Below are 18741 nucleotides of genomic sequence, written 5' to 3' on the forward strand. Positions count from 1 at the left end.
AATATTTCCTCAGAAATCCTCATAGTACTGTCTTTTTATTTTACCCACAATTCCCAGGGCAGACAGACAAGGAGGCAGGAGACCTAGGTTCCTGGTTCCCCTGGGTTGCTAGCTGAAGGCGCTGCCCTGGCCAGTTCTAGTCTGCACCATTAGGAAATTTGTGGTTTCTGGGAGGGCCTTATTTTGGCTGAAGATGTCCACTATAACTGTACTTCCAACATGAGCAGGTTTTCTCACACCACACAGCAATTTTCTCCAATACCTGTAATTCAACTCAATTCTGACACTAACTACCTGAAGATAGCCTCAGATTCCCACAGGTTGTGGACTCAGTCCCACAAGACTGTTCTTACCCCACTTCAAATTGCAAGCCCAGGTTATTGCCTGCTTCTGACTGATCCTCTACAGATTGGAATGTCCCAAGACATCCTCCTTGAGTTCTATTAATTTGCTAGAATGGCTCACAGAACTCAGGAGACCTGTTTACTAACCATATTATTGATTTATCACAAAAGAGATTTAAGGATACAAATCAACAGTCATAAAAAGATACATTGGACTCAGGTCCCAACAAAGGAGTTTCTATCTTTATGGAATTTGGGGCCCACACAGTGGCACAGGGAAGCATTCTGTTTCCCCAACCTGGAAGCTGTCTGAACCCCAATCTTTTTTGGTTTCTATGGAAGTATCATTATATAGGTGTGATTAATTAATCAATGGTCATTGGTGATCAGTTCAACCCCCAATCCCTTCCCTGCTCCCTGGAAGTTTGTGGGTAGGACTGAAAGTTCCCACCTTCCGCCCTGGCTGGTGTAGCTCAGTGGATTGAACGCAGGCTAAAGAACCAAAGGATTGCAGTTTGATTCCCAGTCAGGGCACATGCCTGGGTTGCAGGCCAGTTCCCAGCAGGGGATGCATGAGAGGCCAACCATACATTGATATTTCTCTCTCTCTCTCTCCTTCCCTTCCCCTCTAAAGGTAAAATAAATAAAATGTTTTTTAAAAAAGAAAGTTCCCACCTTCTATTCTCAGTTGGTTTCCCTGGCAACCAACCCCCATTTTTATGTGGGGGGTCTACAAGTAACCTCATTAACATAACAAAAGACATCTTTATTGTTCTCCACCCTTAGGAATTCCAAGGGTTTTAGTTCTGTGTCAAAAATGTGATGAAGACCAAATATAGATTTCTTATTATAAATTACAATTTCACATCTGCTGTTAAGAATAAAAATAACTTATACTTATTGCACATGGACACTGTGGCAAGCATTTTCTAGACTCTTTAAATCCACTCTTACACAGTTAATTTTAGAAGGAAAACACATTATACAGATGATAAAACTGAGGCACCAAGAAGTTAAGATGCTGTAGGAACTGCACTTGCACAGGGTCTGCCTCTATGGGGTCACTTGGGGAAGCTTCTAGGACGAGCTCAATTCCTGGCTATCTGGAGCAGCAGGGGGAATGGCAGCTTCAGATAGGAGGACAGCTCCCTGGGCCTGGCTATCTCAGAACTGACCTCTGAGCCTGTTTTGGACAGCCAGATCAAGACTGGCCTTGCCCTCCAGAGCCAAGTGTTTTAGCACTTGAGCTTCCCAGGGCATTATGATGGGCCAGCTTGGATGGAATTTTAAGCTGCAGCTCAATCGGGTGGCCCTAATGAATGGAAAGTGTAACTGGAATGCATACCCTTTCTGACACAAAGGATGGAGAACACCAGGACACGAGAAGAGTGCCTAGTTATTGGGTACCTGGCCTTTTAGCACTGGACTTACTGAGAAGGTTCTGAAAGTGAAGAGAGATGCTGAACAGGGAGTAACTTGCCCAAGGCCATAGAACTGATGATAGAGCTGGGGTCTGGACCCAGATATGTTGCCTTTCAGGATCCACTCATCATTGCCAATGGGACAACAGAGGGCAAGGAGGGACAGAGCAGAGCAGCCTAGAGTCAACAACATGAGGGCCTAAAAGCAGGGGACAGCTGGATCAGAATTCCGGCAGAACATTGCTTACCCTTACCCATTGTACTCTGGAATCTCAGGACAGGGAGTATAAATTCCCAAGTTTCTCCCACCTACAAGGCTGTCCCCAGGCTCTGTGGACAGGAATACAAGCTGGCAAGATATGGGCATCAACACCTTGTATCCTTGCTGCTTTTGAGGGCTCTTTTGGGAACACCTCAGATTCATGTTGGAATTCATTAGGCTTACACGTTCACAATTTAATCTGTCAGACGTTCCTGTAAATCTTTCTGCGAAAATCAGCCAGAAAATCTGTCCTACCACCATTCCTATTCTAGGAAGAAATAACTTCCAACTCCAGCTTTATTTTTCTTCTTTGTTGTATGGAAATTCATGTTTCTAAATTATAAGCTTATTCTGTTATTGCTTGATTTGCTTTTAGTTTTGTGAATTGTTTATTTGCTCCCTGTTTTTATATTTTATTTTTCCAATGATCAATATCATCTTTGTGTCATTTTCTGCTCCCTTTCTTGCCTCTGTCTCCTCAAAGCCTCTGTTTCTGATTGTTCACTTGGTGTCTGTCTATTTTCTGTCTGTTTAGTTGCCCTTGCTGTCTGTCTGCTCTTTTAGATAGGACTGGTTGGTTTTCCTGCCCTTGTAGGGAGGGTGCAGTCAGTTCTTGGAGCTGGGTGGGAAGGACACAGCCTCACTGTTGGGTGTTGAGACTTTCCTCAGCCCTTGTGTTACATGTTTATTCTGCTGGCCCAAGGCACTCTGAGCAGCGAGGGCATTGAGGGCTCCTGCCATCTGCGCACATAGACCTTCTTCACCTTTCCCACCCCCAGTGCAGCAGGAAGCATCTTTGTATGTACAGTTTTGTTGTAAAATTAAGAGCATGAATTCTGAAGTTGATTTGTCTATACAACTTAAACTGTTAAGCTTTGTTTCTCATCCACAAAATGGTCATAATAATAGCAACTGCTTTGTAGGTTAGTGGTGAAGATTAAATTAGTTAACAATAGCTAAGGTTTATATAGTGCATAATATGTTCAAGGTCTTCTAAGAAATTTGTGTGCTAGCTCATTTAATCACCACAACAGACCCATCTAAGAAATAAATACTACCCAGCAGAGATAAGTATCTTTGCTCAGGTGTCACAGCAAGTTGGGGTCACAGGAGGCCTGGCACAAATGCATGTGTCAATCTACCACAGATCTGTTATAAATGAGCCAGAAGAAGACCTGGAACATGGTGTACCTCCCATAAATGTAAATCTCTGTCATATGCATGCTATTTGTAATTTCAGGTTCAAAAAAGTGGGAGTTTTAAACTTTGATAGCTACTACCAAATTTCCTGTTTGGCCCTGGCTGGTGTGGCTCAATGGATTGAGTGCCCGCCTTCGAACCCAAGAGTCACTGGTTCAATTTCTAGTCAAGGCACATGCCTTGGTAGTGGGCCAGTTACCCAATAAAGGGTATGTAGGAGGCAACCACACATTGATGTTTCTCTCCCTCTCTTTCTCTTTCCCTTCCCCTCTCTCTGAAAATAAATAAGTAAAATCATTTTTTTAAAAATCCCCATTTGCATAACCTCATCAACACTAAATGTAATCACTCACTGGATGTTAACATGGGAATTACCAGCCTGGAAAGGAAGAAGTAACAAATTCTTGTTTTGTTTGAATTGCCTGCTCTGAGGTGTTTTTTTTCAATCCTTACCCAAGAATATGTTTTGATTTCTTTTTTAGAGAGAGAGGAGGAGAGGTAGAGAGAGAGAGAGAAAGACAGACAGACAGACATCAATGTGAGAAACATTGATCTGTTGCCTCCTGTATGTGCCCTGTCCCAGGGATCAACCCCAAACCTTTTAGCACACATGACAGTGCTCCTACCAATTGAGCCATCTAGCCAGTGCTGCTCTGAGGTTTTTGTTCTTGAATTGTGTGGTTTTTCTTATCAATTTCTGGTCATTCTTAATCTATTTTAGGTATAAGATTGATATATTGGGTTCCTGTCACTTGTCTTTGAACTTTATTTAAAACATCTGTGCTGACTGTGTTCTCCAGAAGACAGATTCGGGGGGGGGGGGGAGTGTGCAAAAGAGTTATTAAGGAGGACCACCTGGGATAGGAAGGGTTGGGAAAGGTGGAAATGAGACAGGATGATTGGGTGGGGGAGCCCCCCATTCCCACACAGACCTGATAGTCTTGATGCTGGCAGGGAGTTCTAGAGCACAGATAGCCATTGTAGGAGCCACTTTGGTAAGAAGTGGGCAAGCCCCATTTCATGGTGTCGCTCAGTCTCTGACCCAAGTAGGAACCTAAGGAGTTATTGTTCAGGGCTGTGAGTGAACCACCTTCCCCCACAGCTGGGCTTTTTGGAAGGGGTACCTGGGCTGGCTGTCTCCTCACAGGGGAGTTTTACATCTTTATCCAGTGGATTTTCTATTCTGGCCATTCATATTTTTAAATGTCACTTTAAAAATCCTCCCCCGACTCCTGAATTTATTTATTTATTTTTTAAAAATTTTATTTATTTATCTTTAGAGGGGAAGGGAAGGAGAGAGGGAGAGAAATATCAATGTATGATTGCCTCTTGTGTGTCCCCTGCTGGGAACTGGCCTGCAACCCAGGCAAGTGCCCTGACTGGGAATTGAACCGTGGTTGTTTTGTTCCCAGGCCTGCACTCAATCCACTGAGCTACACCAGCCATGGCTCTGGCTTTTAAAAAATTCTCCTAAACTTTCTTTATTCATCTTGAAAATTTAAAATATTTCTTTCCTTAGTAACACCTGGATTTTGTTTTCCTTTATGTCTGATGTAGGGTTCAACTTTCATGTTTTTCTCAAAGGGCTGATTATCCAAACACTGTCTATGAGTAACCCCAAATGCTGCAATGGTAGCAAGTCTTTAGCACCTCATTTTCCTGGGCTCAATATGGTCAGGGCTCCTCTGTAGGTAAGGTTTGCAGAAGATGCCTGAAGCTGAGCAGCTTTGGTCTCTGATCATCTAGCTTCTGGATCCCAAAATGAAAGCTGTAGTTCTAAACTCAAAAAGACCACTACGATTGAGAGTTCTCATTTGGTCAGTTTTACTGTCTTCTGCTTTCTTCTCTGATAACCATCATTGGCCTCTGACAGGTGAACAGTCATAACCTTAAATCTAGTCAGAGCATCTTACCCTAGATGCTGGTGGAAGACATGCTGGGAGCCTCCTCAAAGGCAGAGGATTGGCCAGGTGCAGGCTGGCATCAACACCAGGCTTTAGGGTCAGGCAGGGGCAGCTTTAGTGTCCAGAGTGGGAGCACTGGTGGCTCCTGGGATAGAGGGCTCCTCACCTTCTTAGTGGGAACTAATTGAAATTATAAATAGGGTCCAGGTTGGGCAGATAATATAAGACCTGACAGTCTAGACTTGACCAGGATCTGAGACTAGAGAAACTATATACACTTTCTGGGTGTGGGAAGGAAAAAGAGCAAATTCACTGGCACTGGGTACCAAAAAGCAGCTGTATGTTATGGTCCCATGTGTCCATGTTTGGCAGTAGAGCCCTAGAAGTTATTGGCAAGATCCATATTTTTTCCTGAGTGTGTACCTGAAGGGAACATCTGGAGTATAGCAACGTGAGCTGAGGAACTTTGGCTGTGTCCACCAGCCACTGGTAATGACATCAAAGGTATGAATGGGAGTCCAAGGGTGACAGAAAGGACAGGGACCTCATGACTGAAGGAGAAAGCAGCAGGGCAAATATGTGGACAGTGGAATAGTATTAACATACTCAAGTAAGAGTCAAGTGACATCTATTAAGAAACAAATGAACACAAGAACATATGATGCCTACAAGAGAAGGTGGTCAAAACAAAATTCAGAGAAATGCATTAATTAGAAAACAAGAAATGCTGAAAATAAGGAACTCAGCCTACAATTCAAGTAATCAGTATGCCAAAATATACCTAAAGCAAATAGAAAGAAAAAATAAAGGAGAATAAAGAGAAAATCAGTAAGAATGACAATTGAATTGAGTGATACAAGAGGAAGCATACATACCCCAAAGGAAGCAGAGGAAAAGGAGGTCATGTCACATTCAGGAGGTCAGACTTCAAGCAAGATGTGACAGATGATTGGGTCCTGAAGGTGGGTTCAGGGCCATGGGGTAAATCACAGAGGCATGAATATGAGGCACGGGACTGTGAAGCTTCTACATCTGAGGACACAGACTTCAACCCCAGGAGCCAAATACAAGACACCCTTAAACAACACTTCCAGAACATCCCAAAACTCACATGCATTTCTTCCTGTTCTGTGAGGGTCAGGACCCAGAAGTAACCAGGAAACTCTTACCTCTTGCAGGGGTGAGGTGATGAATGGTGGGTTTGGTCTTGTGCTAGATGGGACCCAGGAGGCAGAGAAGAAAGCCAAGATGATGCTCAGCTGGGATGTCTCCAATGGAGTAAGTCACCCTAAGTCTCTCCCCTGCCTTCTCTTTCTATTGGTGATTCTGCCCTTTTCAAATGCAGACCTGAGACAGACTTCTACCCCTTTTACTCCGGAAATGGTCAGGAGCACATCCTGCCATTCCTGCTTATTCATGGCTCTCCTAATCAGCTGCCCACATCTTTCTGGGCCTGTTTCCAGAGGCTACTTTGCATCTCCCAGCCTCTGGCCTTACCCTCCATTCCAGCCTCTATCCACACAAGGGGCCCCTGGCATCTGAACCTGCCCTTCCAGTGAGAGCAGTCCAACTGCTGGTAGGAGAGGCCTCCTTATAAATCCTTGTATTTCCACCATCTCTGAGGTGGGTCAGAGAATGTAGAACTTATACAACCCAGGGTGGACTCTCAGAGTGTGTGTGTGTGTGACAGGGGGTACATCCTCTCCAGGAGCACATCACAGGGAAATGGGAACAAATGGGAATAAATAAGGTGGTAATGGGGAAGGGTATGTGCAGCTGTGAGTGAAACAGGGAAGTGAGCACAAGAGCCCAGAGAGTTTGACGCTGGATGGCTTAAAGAGTAAATGTGACAATGGAAGTGAAGGGGTTCTTGAAGGTCTGACTCCCTGGAAGCCCCCAGCAGAGGGGAGTCTTCATTCTGAAGGCAGTGAAGCAGTGAGAGAATGGATTGGAGGGGGCATGGGAGGACCAGTGGACAGTGTAGGAGAAGGGAGTTTGGCAAGAATAGCAGCAGGGAGGAGGGGGAGGTGCCATGATGGTCATCCACAAAACCTTGATAATGGAGATGGAGAGAAGGAAGTGGATGGAGAGAGATTTTAAGGCAGATCTGAGGTGGATGTCCATTCTATGAGGCCAGAGAGGAAGGGTGCTGAGGATGATTCCTGGCTGCCTGGCCTGTGCCCCAGCATAGTGTGGGAGGCTTGGCAGAAAGATGGCCAATTTCTGATCAGAGAGGCAGGTAAATAGTAATTGGTCCAAGAGAGGAGGAGGCCTGAGCATTAAATGGGGCTGGCATAGACTGACCCCACCAATAGCAGAGGGTCTCCTAGCAGGTATGAGCCCAGCCCCAGTGTGTCCAGAATGACTTGTTGGTAACCTGATGATGTTGGCACCAGGTGCTGCACAGCTCTCTTTGCACCCCACTTACAGGTGGCCCGCCGCTGTTGGTCCGGGAACCAGAAGGCCTATGAGACTATCTGTGAGACGATGAAGGAGAACAAGGGCTTGGTAGTGACACTCCCATATGAGGTGGCAGACGAGCATTTGCTTCATCAGGCCTTGTGGCCATGAACAGGAATCCAAGAGTCTGCCATGGTCCCTTGGTCCCCCCAGTCTCTGTCCTTACCCTCACACCATACCATGCCTTCCCATGCACATCTCCCTCTCCTGGATCAGCAGCTTATTTGCCCTTATTTGGCCTCACTGTACCCTAGAAGGTGGGCTATTGCCATTCCCATTCCACAGATGAGCCAGTTGAGACCCAGAGAGATAGAGCCATTTTTTTTTATAACCACGTTACCCTGCTGGGAACTTGGGAGAGCAATGAAAATCTTGTTTGGGGTTACATCCTCAAGTTTTCCATGGAGTATACTCTGGGAGCTTTGGGGGTAGGCATTGGTAGTGAATACTGGCTGAGCTGACCATCAACCAAATACCTTCTAAGCCTCTTGCCATTTCTTCTCCTACCAAGGGGACAGGGTTTTTCCAGCTAGGCTTTTATGCCACTCTACCTCCTGTCCACCTTCTAGTCATCCATGCAACTCTCTTTCAATCTGCTAGCCTGTTCATTTGTCTGTGCAGGTACCTTCTGTACCTCCATGTTCCTGGCTCTAGGCACAAAGGAACATTGACCAGGCCCTGGGCTTGGAGGGGTCCAGGGAGGAAGATAGGAAAATAAAGGACTAACTAGAGAGCTGTGGAAGCTGGCATGGGCAAGGCAGATGCAGTGTGGTGCGATGGGGGCAGGGGAAGCTCTGACCTAAAAAAGTAGTGGTACTTTTTCGGGAGTAAAAGGAGAAAGTAGCAGTACTACCCATGGACAATCACTTATATAAATCTGCTCAGGAGCCCAGGAAATCTGGTTTGGGACCAAATGTCCTATAGGGAGCCATGTGGGATCTGAGGTTGGATTACTGCAAACACTCACCCCTGCCAAATCCTAGAGCCCAGCCTCAATGAAGATAACCCCTGGCAAGTGGATTACATGGCTATGCTTTCCAGGCCTTTGTTTTGAAGCAGGTACTTCTTTTTCTTAAGGGTGGTACTGCTGTATTCTTCCCCTGGTTATAAAAAGGAGTCAAGTGCAGAGATGAGTTCCCTGCTCCTCTATTTTCATCCTTCCTGCCCCACCAACTGATACTGGGACCTGATCCCTTTTCTATAAACATACAGGGCCATGCAGGAAATCAGGGAGACACTGCCCCTGAAGTAGGCCCCCTTGATGGCACCACACTTGCTGACCCCTCACATTAGGACACCTCTCATGACCTTGTTATGCGAAGCAGAGCAGCTTTGACCACATATATTATTCTCATTAGTTTCTGGCCTTAGCTTAGCCCCCAGCTGGACCCATGACAAACTTAACAATGGCTCATCCTAACCAAAAAATTAGGAAAGATATTGGGGGATGGGTCTATAAGGAGCCACAGAAAACTTTTCACCCCTACCCCTCCATGTTGGCAGAGAGGGGACCAGTGTACCTTAATTCTGAGTCCTTAATCACTCAGTATTATTTGTTTCCTCCCCAGTGGTCATCTTACAAAACCCCAGTTGTGTCTGTGCAGCAATATACTCAGTAAAAATAGTTGATTTCACAGCAATTAACAGTGCAATTAACAGTGACCGCAGACTAAGTTCTGGCCTATGAGATGAGGTGGAAATCTGCTGGGCAGGACTTTTGGGAAAGCAGTTATTTTTCTAATAAAAATGTACAGATGTGACTGGATTGCTTTTTGCCTTTGCCCCTTCTTCCTGCTAGAACCACAGGCCTGATGCTGGAAGTACAGCAACCATGCTGTGACCATAAGGCCCGAAGGGGCATAGGAGGGGTACACATGGAAAGGTACAGGTGCCTGGGCTCTTGGCAGCAGATACAGCTGCCATTCCAGCATCATCCTGCTTGTCTCCAGATTTCTTGGTCCTCATGTGTTAAAGCCATCCCAGCAGGGCTTTTGTTTCACACAGCAGGAAGAGTATCTAATCATTATAGCATCTGTCAACAAGACTCCATGGAAAGTACCATTGAGCATATAGCTGCATGAACATTCCCTGTCTCTAAGGAGAAACCAAGAAAATATGTTCAATTTTAAGACCAGGCCCTCCTTTTCCCACCCAGTATCTTCCCTTATTAAGGACAGGTAGGGCTGAGGAAAATGGCAGAAGAGTGAGTGGAAGTCACACTGACCTCTACCCAGTGCCAATTTTGAATTATAACTTAATTATGAAGAAACCACTCATAACAAACAACTGAGCAATAGCCAGAGAGAAGCAAAATAACTTTGGACAGACAGAAGAACCATCTTCAGCACAACCTGTCTGAAAAAGAGTATGGTGGAGCCTTGAGAAGGCTGGCTAGGTGCCCACAGGTGGCAGCGCCTGAGGGATAATTAAGAAGCTGGTGGATCTCCTTGAGAAGAGTGGGGTCTAAACCTAAGCTGGGATTCCCAGCCTAGGGCACCAGAACACAAAAAATACACAGATAACAACCAGCAACAAAAAGCAGCAGGGCTGCAGAGACAGATGGCTGGAGATGCAAGAGCCATTTAAAGGTCCAACACACAAATTTTCCTCTGCAACCACTTACCCAGGGCACTGGTAAAGGTGAGGGTAGAGTGGACTGCTGATGCCTGAGGAGAGACTAAGAACTGAAGCTTGAGGGAGAGAACTGAGAGAGTAGACACTGGGATCCTGGGGCTGAGTAATCCCTCAGAAGGCAGCAGCCATCCTGTTCAGACATATTACTCCGTTCTGAGCAGCAGCAGCCTGAGGGGAAACAATATCCCTGACCCCAGGAGGGATTTGGCCATGTCCTACAGTGCTTAAACTAGACTGCTGAGTGCAGGGTGACCAGATTAACAACTAACTGATGGAGACAGCCAGTGACAGCAGATCACTGGAAGTCTCGAACAGGGTGTTTAAGGTCTGACGGGGTCAACTTCTGACATCACCAGAGGCAAATCCAGAAAGAAGAAAACAGTGGTAAATACAAGAGGCTACTGAGAAGAAAACCACTGTGTTCTTCTTCATTATTTGTGATATTTCCTTTCCTGAATAGCTTTTTACTATTCATTTCTTGTCCAGCAAGTTTGTACATATTGTTACTAGATATTATATTATAGTGTATTTCAATTCACATATTTTGTCCCTCTCTTCTCTTAACCCATTTTACCTTAGTCTTTCCTTGAATTATTTTCATTTCAAACTTTGTTTTCTTTCTAGCTACAACTTGTTTCTATTCCACACTCTTACTGTCTCTCCCCTGTCCAGACACACAAAAGCAATTTCCTTGTCAAGGTCATTTCACATCCTTTTGCCCTGCTCTTAAAATACCTGCATTCTCTCTCCACCTTTAATAATCTTTGCTAGTTGGTTGTGGGTAGGGTAGTTGTCATTGCATTGTTTTTTCAATTTTATTTCTAGAGCTTCACTAATTCTGTATTTCAAATACAAAAATACAAATTTTACTGGTCCCCTCTCCTACTTTTTTTTCTTGTCTCAAATTTTAATTTTGCTGTCTTAGCCTGTTCTTTTTGTCTTTCTTCTATTTCTCTTTCACCCTGCCCTTTTATTTTTATTTATTCTCCTATTTTTTTCTTTTTACTGTTTTCTTACATCTCAAATTTTAATTTTTCCCCCTCTTAGCCTGGTTTCTGTTCCTCAATCTTAGTATTCCCTCTCCCTCTATCATTTCAAAATCACTTCTCATTTCTTGACACATCTCTTAGACTTTTCTTTGTTTCTTTTTTTCCCTCTTATTCCATATCAACTATATTAATTTTAGTTCATTTGTTGTTGATCATATTGTGGTGGATCTTTCTCTCCAGTTTGGCTCCTATATTTTAATTAATTATTTACTATTTTTTCTTCCTTTTTCTTACTCTCTTTCACTTTATTTTATGTTACTTTAACTTCTGTTTAAGCCTAATATTATATGCTCCCCTGTTAATACTCCATTCTACATTCTTCATTCCCATTTTTTATTCATGAGGTAAATTTTACCTTCTCTTTTTTCATTGCTCCAACTCCCAACTCTTATTAGTACTCCTCCCTCTAGCCTCTCAAAATTATTTTTCTTTTAGTAGTCATGTCATATCTGCTTTACTTTCTTTTAATAGTATTAATCTTTTTATACCCTTATTAATACTGGTTCATTTGCTATTGATAGTGGCATTGTGTGGGCAGTTATATTTGTGGGTGTGGATTTGTTTCCTGAACTTTGTGGTTTTCATCAGGAAGCACATAAGACATGGTGGGCAGAGTGACCATCAGACAACCAGATGGAGGGAAGGAAACACCAAAGAACTACCCAACAACAATCCAAACCCAATTACATCCAGAGAACCAGCAAAAAGCATAAAGGACATCCCAAGAGCATCAGGTTAAGGTGATTAATGAGACTACACCACTGAATCTCACAGGCCTCCTACCATAGAAGTTGTTACATCACAAAGTAAGAAAGCAAAACAGATCAATTTAAGAAGCAGAAGCAAACAAGAAGATCCACGCAAATAATGGGAAGACAAAGAACAACTTCCAGTTGAAAGGAAAGGAGGAATCCTTAGAAAGAATGCTAAATGAAATAGAGGCAAGTCAACTATTAGATAATGAGGTCAAAGCAATGGTTATAAGGAAGCTAAATGAGCTCAGTGCAAATTACCAAAAACTGCAGGGAAACTACACATAAAAAAAGGACATAGAAACAATCAACAAGGGCCAAGAGGAAATGAAGAATACAATTTCTGAATTGAAGAACACACTAGAAGGAATCAAAAGTAAGCTCAAATAAGCAGAGCATTGAATCAGCAAGCTGGAGGACAAGGTAGAAAAAAACTCCCAAAAAGTGCAAGAAAAGGAAAAAAAACTCAGAAGAATGAAGATGGATTAAGGGAAATTCAGGACAACAAGAAACACAATAGTATCCATATAATAGGAATACCAGAAGGAGAATAAGAAAAGGAATGGAAAACCTGTTTTGAAAAAAGTAATGATAGAAACTTCCGGCCAAGATGGAGGCATAGGTGAAAACACTGTGCCTCCTTGCACAACCAAGTTTAAAGACAACAAAGTTTTAGTAACAAAAATGCAACCAAAACACAGAAAATCGAACTGTACAGAAGTCCAACAACAACGAACCATTCATCGAGACTGGTAAGAGAGATGAAGTCAGCGGCTGGCAGAGCAGGTTTGCACAAGAAAAAGCAGCCAGACCAATGCAGGCATGCAGGTGGTGGTTGGTAGATCCCAGGTGTAGGGTGGCAATGGGTGGACCCAGTGGGTGCACAGGGTGGCTGGCTGACCAAGGTCAAACATTCATGGGCAGATAAACCAGGCAAAGGAGCGAGCAGCAAGACAGACTATGCAAACCAGGGGCGCAACACTGGGAAATAAAACCTAAAAGCACCAATTGGAAAAAGTTTCGGGGTCGAGGCTTGAGGAGAAACTCCCAGACTCACAGAGAGTTCACTGGAGAGACCCACAGGGTCCTGGAGAATGCACAAGCCCACACACCCGGGAACCAGCACCAGAAGGGCCCAATTTGTTTGTGGGAAGCAGCAGAGGGGACTGAAATCTGAGAGAGAGCAGAATAAATGCCATTGCTCCTCTCTGACCCTGCCCCCACATACAGCATCACAACCCAGCGACCTGGGTCACCCCGCCCTGGTGAACACCTAAGGCTCTGCCCCTCATATGTAAGAGGCATGAACAGACCAAAACATTATGGCTCAGGAAGAACAGCCCAAAGCCCCAGAGCCAATAACTCTAAGTGACCAAGAAATAGCCAACCTATCAGATGCACACTTCAAAACACTGCTGATCAGGATGCTCACAGAACTGGTTGGTTTTAGTCACAAATTAGAGGAACAAATGAAGGCTAAACTAATTTAAATGAAGGGAAATGCACAGGAAACCAATAGTAATGGAAAGGAACCTGGGACTCAAATCAAGGGAGTGGACCAGAAGACAGAAAAAAATGACCAAACAGAAAAGTATGAAGAAACAAGAATTCAAAATCCTTATTTGGAGAGGCTTAGGAACCTCCAGGACATCTTTAAACATTCCAACACCTGAATTATAGGGGTACCAGAAGGAGAAGAGGAACAGCCACGAGTGGAAAACTTATTTAAGCATATAATAAAGGAGAACTTCCCCAATATGGCAAAGGCAATAGACTTCCAGGAAATCCAGAGAAAGCTCAGAGAGTCCCAAAGAAGTTGGATCCAAGGAGGAACACACCAAAGCACATCATAATCACATTAGCCAAGATTAAAATGAAGGAGAGAATCCTAGAAGCAGCAAGAGACAAGGGGACAGTCACCTACAAAGGAGTCCCCATTAGACTGTCAGCTGATTTCTCAAAAGAGACATTACAGACAAGAAGGGGCTGGAAAGAAGTATTCCAAGTTATGAAAGGCAAGGACCTACATCCAAGATTGTGATATCCAGCAAAGCTTTCATTTAGAATGGAAGGGCAGATAAAGTTCTTCTCAGATAAGGTCAAGTTCAAGGAGTTCATCATCACCAAGCCCTTATCATATGAAATGTTAAAGGGACTTATCTAAGGAAAAGAAGATAAAAAATATGAACAGTGAAAGGACAGCAAACTCACAGTTATTAACAACCACACCTAAAACAAAAGCAAACTAAGAGGACAGCTAGATCAAGAGTGGAAACATACAAATGGAGATCACATGGAGGGTTAGCAACAGGGGAGTGGGAGGAGGACAGAGGGGAAGAAGGTACAGAGAAAAAGTAGCATAGATGGTAGGTAGAAAATAGACAGGGGGGAGGGCAAGAATAGTATGGGAAATATAGAATCTAAAGAACTTGTGACACATGGACATAAAATAAAGGAGGGAATGATGGGGGAGGGGGTGTGCAGAGTGGAGGGGAATGAAGGGGGGAATGGTACAACTCTAATGGCATAATTATTAAAATATATATTTTTTAAACCATGGAACATTTACACAATGGAATACTTTGCAGCAGAAATAAAGAAGGAGCTCCTTCTTGTGACAGCATGGATGGAAATGGAGAGCATTCCAAGAAGTGAAGTAAGCCAGGCATTGAAAGACAGATACCATATAATCTTATCTATCAGTAGAACTTAATTAACAAAACAAGGAAGCAAGGAAAACATAACCAGAGACATTGAAATTAAGAACAAAGTGACAGTAACCAGAGGGGCTAAGAGAAGGAAATAACAGGGGAAAGAAGGTAAATGGTCATTAATGAACATGTATAAAGGACCATGAACAAAGCCAAATGGGGGTACAATTGAGGTCGGGATGTGGGGGTGGGTAGGGCAGAGGAAAGTGGTGGTGGGAAAATGGAGACAACTGTATTTGAACATTAATAAAAAATGAATTAAAAAAGTTCAGGTGGGGCTCAATGTCCAGTTTAGGCCAAGTTGTCAGATGGCTTCTATCTACATGCAAAGGCCTCAGAACCCCACTTGGCTCCATATCCAGCCATGCCAGTAAGTAATCTACTTCCCTGAGCACTACACATCAGTGTGCTGCCAGCTACCATCAGGGAGAAGGGGTAGCCGCCATCCATAATGGGCTACCATGAGGCTTAGTGGGGAGTTGGGCATCTGACCACAGCTTTAGTAGCTGTGGAGTGAATGGAACAGACTGGCTGTTCAGAGTATCTAGTTCAGTTTTAGCATTAAGAAAGTAGTGACAAGAAAAAATTCTGAGATATAAATTAAATTATAGCTAGTGGGAAGATGAGGGTGATTAACCAGTTAATAGTTGTGGGCCAACTAACAAAAGATTGCTTATTTCCCTGAATATACTCATCTGTTGGAGCTTTGAGTCAACTTCCAGGTTGCCATCTAAAAAGAAACAATTGACCACCTGATACTGCTGCATCCTGCTTATGCATGAACCTTCTGGACTGTTGCCTACAATCAGTAAAAAGTAGTAAATATTTGTTTCCTTGGGCTGTGTACCTATTCTAGAACTGTCCCTGCTTTACCTTTTGCAGCCACAGCCCCCCTTATTTATAGCCAATGTAAATTTTTGCAAAACAACTTCTTTATAAAGAGCTTCATCAGCACCAGGACAGTTGACATGTTTGTCTTTCCCCTTTACCATAGTCTGGCTGCTGCTGGTTTAAACTGCATATCCAGGACCTGGTCCTTTTTATTAGCTAGCATATGGCTCAATAAACCCTTTCTTTCAGAAAAGCTTTCAGCAGTGAAGGGTTTTTTTTTTAACAGCTGAGATGTGCAGTACACTTAGAAATGTTTTTACCAAAATGAGTAAAATAGAAACAAATTGGCTGTGATGGGTATAGGCTTCAGTTGCCTTGAAAATTTGAGTTGTGAATGTCCCAGAGCCTCTCTCTGGGCAATCTCTGAGCTCCCTGAAAACCAGATGCTTTCCTCACTGGGCAGTCTAGGCCGGTTCAGGAGGGCTTGGCTGAATGGTGTGCTCTTTTGCCCTTGGCTCTCCAGAATAGATCCCTACATTGGGGTTCGGAGGTTGGATGTGACCTGTATTTGCATTTTGTTTGGCTTTCCCTTTAAAATATTTTTTTGACTTTGTCATCAATTTTTACAGATTGGGAGATTTCACTTAAAACTTAAGACTGTGTTTACTTGAAGACCAGTAGATCAGATCACACTGTGCCCTCACTGCCTCAGTGGTAGCAACAGATGGAGGCCTCTTGGGGCTGGGCTTATTTTTCCAATTTGCTACAGTCCCTGCCAATCCCCTCAGTCCTCCAATAACAATGCCATATAATATAGGTATATAGAGGTAGATAGATAGATGATAGATGATAGATGATAGATAGATAGATAGATAGATAGATGATAGATAGATAAGTGACATATGTATCTCAGCAGTCCCACGATCTGCCATCTGCAAGCTGGAGACCCAGTAAAGCCATTGATGTGATTCAGTATAAGTGAGGGCCTCAGAACCAGGGAAACTGTTGGTATAAATCCAAGTTCTGGAGCAGGAGAAGATGAGATTTACTCAGCGAGGCTAGAAAAAGGGGACAAATTCCTCCTTTGTCTGCCTTACAGTGCTCACCTAGTTAGTTATTTTGCTTTGTGGAGGATCACTTATTTTATGAATCCATTCATTCAAATGTTAATCTCACCTGAAAATGCCCTAACAGACACACTTGGAAACATGTTTAAAGTGGCCACTCAAATTGACATGTAAAATTAATCATTACTGGGATCCTTGATAGAAAAGTTTTCTTTCACTCTGTGATGTTATATGAGGTCTAGAAAGCATCCAGCCATGTACTATGAAAAATAGAGACATTTATTGAAAAAGATACAAGAAACATTGTACATAGGACAATGACACCTCAGTCTCCTTCAGAGTAGGCACCTTGGGTCTTTACACAGTTCTCCCAGCATCTCTTCTACTGTTAAACACTCTGCAATATCCTTTGTTGGAATTGCCATCAGCTGCCCCATTTTATTTTCCTGAATCTCATTGGTGGTCTGAAATCTCTTACCTTTCAAAGGTGGTTTTAGTTTTGGGAAAAGCCAGAAGTCACAGGGTGCCAAATCTGAGCTTTGACTCATCCCACAGCGGGCCTGAGTCACCTGGATGTTTGATGTTTCCCCAAAAAACTGTATAAGATGTGAAGCATGAACAGGCACAGTGTTGTGATGAAGCTGCCAATCACCAGTTGCCCACAACTATGGCTGTTTTTATGTATTGCATCTTTAAACTGATGAAGAACTCCTTACTAATTGTTTGGCCTTAAGGGGCATACTCGTGATAGACAACACCCTCCCAATTTAAAAACATAGTTAATATGGTCTTGATCTTACAGAGACTTTGCCACACCTTCTTCAGGTGTGGAGAAGCAGGTGACTTCCACTGGGACGACTGACCCTTCATTTCTGATTCATGGCCACAGACTGTTATGACCTTCTTGTGGAAATCTGGTTCATTGGGAGGGGTTTGAATTAAGTCATTAGTGACTGCTACACGATGCTCCTTCTGCTCTAGTAGAAGAAGCCGTGGAATGAATTTTGCCATAACGCATGCAAAGATCCTGCATGAAAATCTTGCACACAGTAGTTTTTGGAATCCCTGAATCTGCTTCTGCTTCTCACACTGTCAGTTGCTGGTCTTTGTTAATTGTAGCTCATACATGTTCAACATTCTTAGGTGTTCTGCTTGTTGCTGGCCTTCCAAAATGTGGGCCACTTTCAATAGATTCTTGAGCATCTTTTTAAAAAAAGATTTTATTTATTTTTTTTAGAGAGATGGGAAGAGAGGGAGAAAGAAAGAGACAGAAACATTAATGTGTGGTTGTCTCTTGAATGCCCTCTACCAGGGACCTAGCCTGCAACCCAGGCATGTTTCCTGAGCAAGAATCAAACCAACGACTCTCTGCTTCACAATCTGGCACTCAATCCACTGAGCCACACCAGCCAGGGCAAATTCTTGAGCATCTTTGAAGCATTTGTGCCACACTTTTATTTGTGCTGCACTCATTGATTCATCCCTGAAAGCCTTCTGAATCATCTGAATAGTTTCTGCAGAGAAATATTACAGCTTAATGCAAATTTTCATGCAGATTCATTGCTCTACTTGCTCAATCACTTTGAATGTGATGGCCATACAGTACAAATCCTCACTCAATGGTTAAAACTGCCCCGACTGACTAGTACAGTATAGTTGTCATTGTTCACACATACTCATTGAAGTCCACTCTCCTTGGCTGCCAGGTTACATTGATGTTGTGCAAACTGTTTTCATTATATTACAATGGTGGGACTTTTTCCAGACATAACTTGTAATAAGAAATATGTATTTGGTTTTCTTTCCATATCTGGCACAGAGCTTCTAAAGCCCTTAGAGCTTCCTAAGTGATAAGAGTGATAAAGGTGTTTTGATAGTCATAACAAGCTCCTTTCATGTACATTTGAGTTTATGTTAGTAAGGTGATTTTGGGTAGTGGGGACAGGGGCTGGAGTTTGGATCAGTTGCCAATCAATGACTAAATTAGTGCTGGTGTAATGAAGCCTCTCTAATAAAACAGAAGTATGGGTTTTGGAGAGCTTCCAGGTTGGAGGACACTGGAGAATTGGGAAGAGTGATGTACTTGGAGAGAGCATGGAAGCCCTG

At 43.3% G+C, this 18741-nt stretch overlaps 1 protein-coding gene across 4 annotated transcripts in view; it reads left to right on the forward strand.

The window, feature by feature from the left end:
- Nucleotides 1-14437, forward strand: part of UROC1 (urocanate hydratase 1) — a 50676-nt gene extending 36239 nt beyond the window's left edge. Inside the window, exons 18-19 of one of the 4 annotated variants that reach the window (XM_053670269.1) lie at nucleotides 6310-6409; nucleotides 7562-14437. In XM_053670269.1, the coding sequence (XP_053526244.1) occupies nucleotides 6310-6409; nucleotides 7562-7702 (241 nt within the window). In that variant the 3' untranslated portion in view covers nucleotides 7703-14437. The remainder of the gene's footprint in view (nucleotides 1-6309; nucleotides 6410-7561) is intronic. The other 3 variants (XM_053670268.1, XM_053670270.1, XM_053670267.1) reach the window with 3 other exon arrangements.
- Nucleotides 14438-18741: the final 4304 nt, after the last annotated feature.

Source organism: Artibeus jamaicensis, unplaced genomic scaffold (assembly GCF_021234435.1).
Source record: "Artibeus jamaicensis isolate MK-2021 breed Jamaican fruit bat unplaced genomic scaffold, CSHL_Jam_final contig_558, whole genome shotgun sequence".
Classification (NCBI taxonomy): Eukaryota; Metazoa; Chordata; class Mammalia; order Chiroptera; family Phyllostomidae; genus Artibeus; species Artibeus jamaicensis.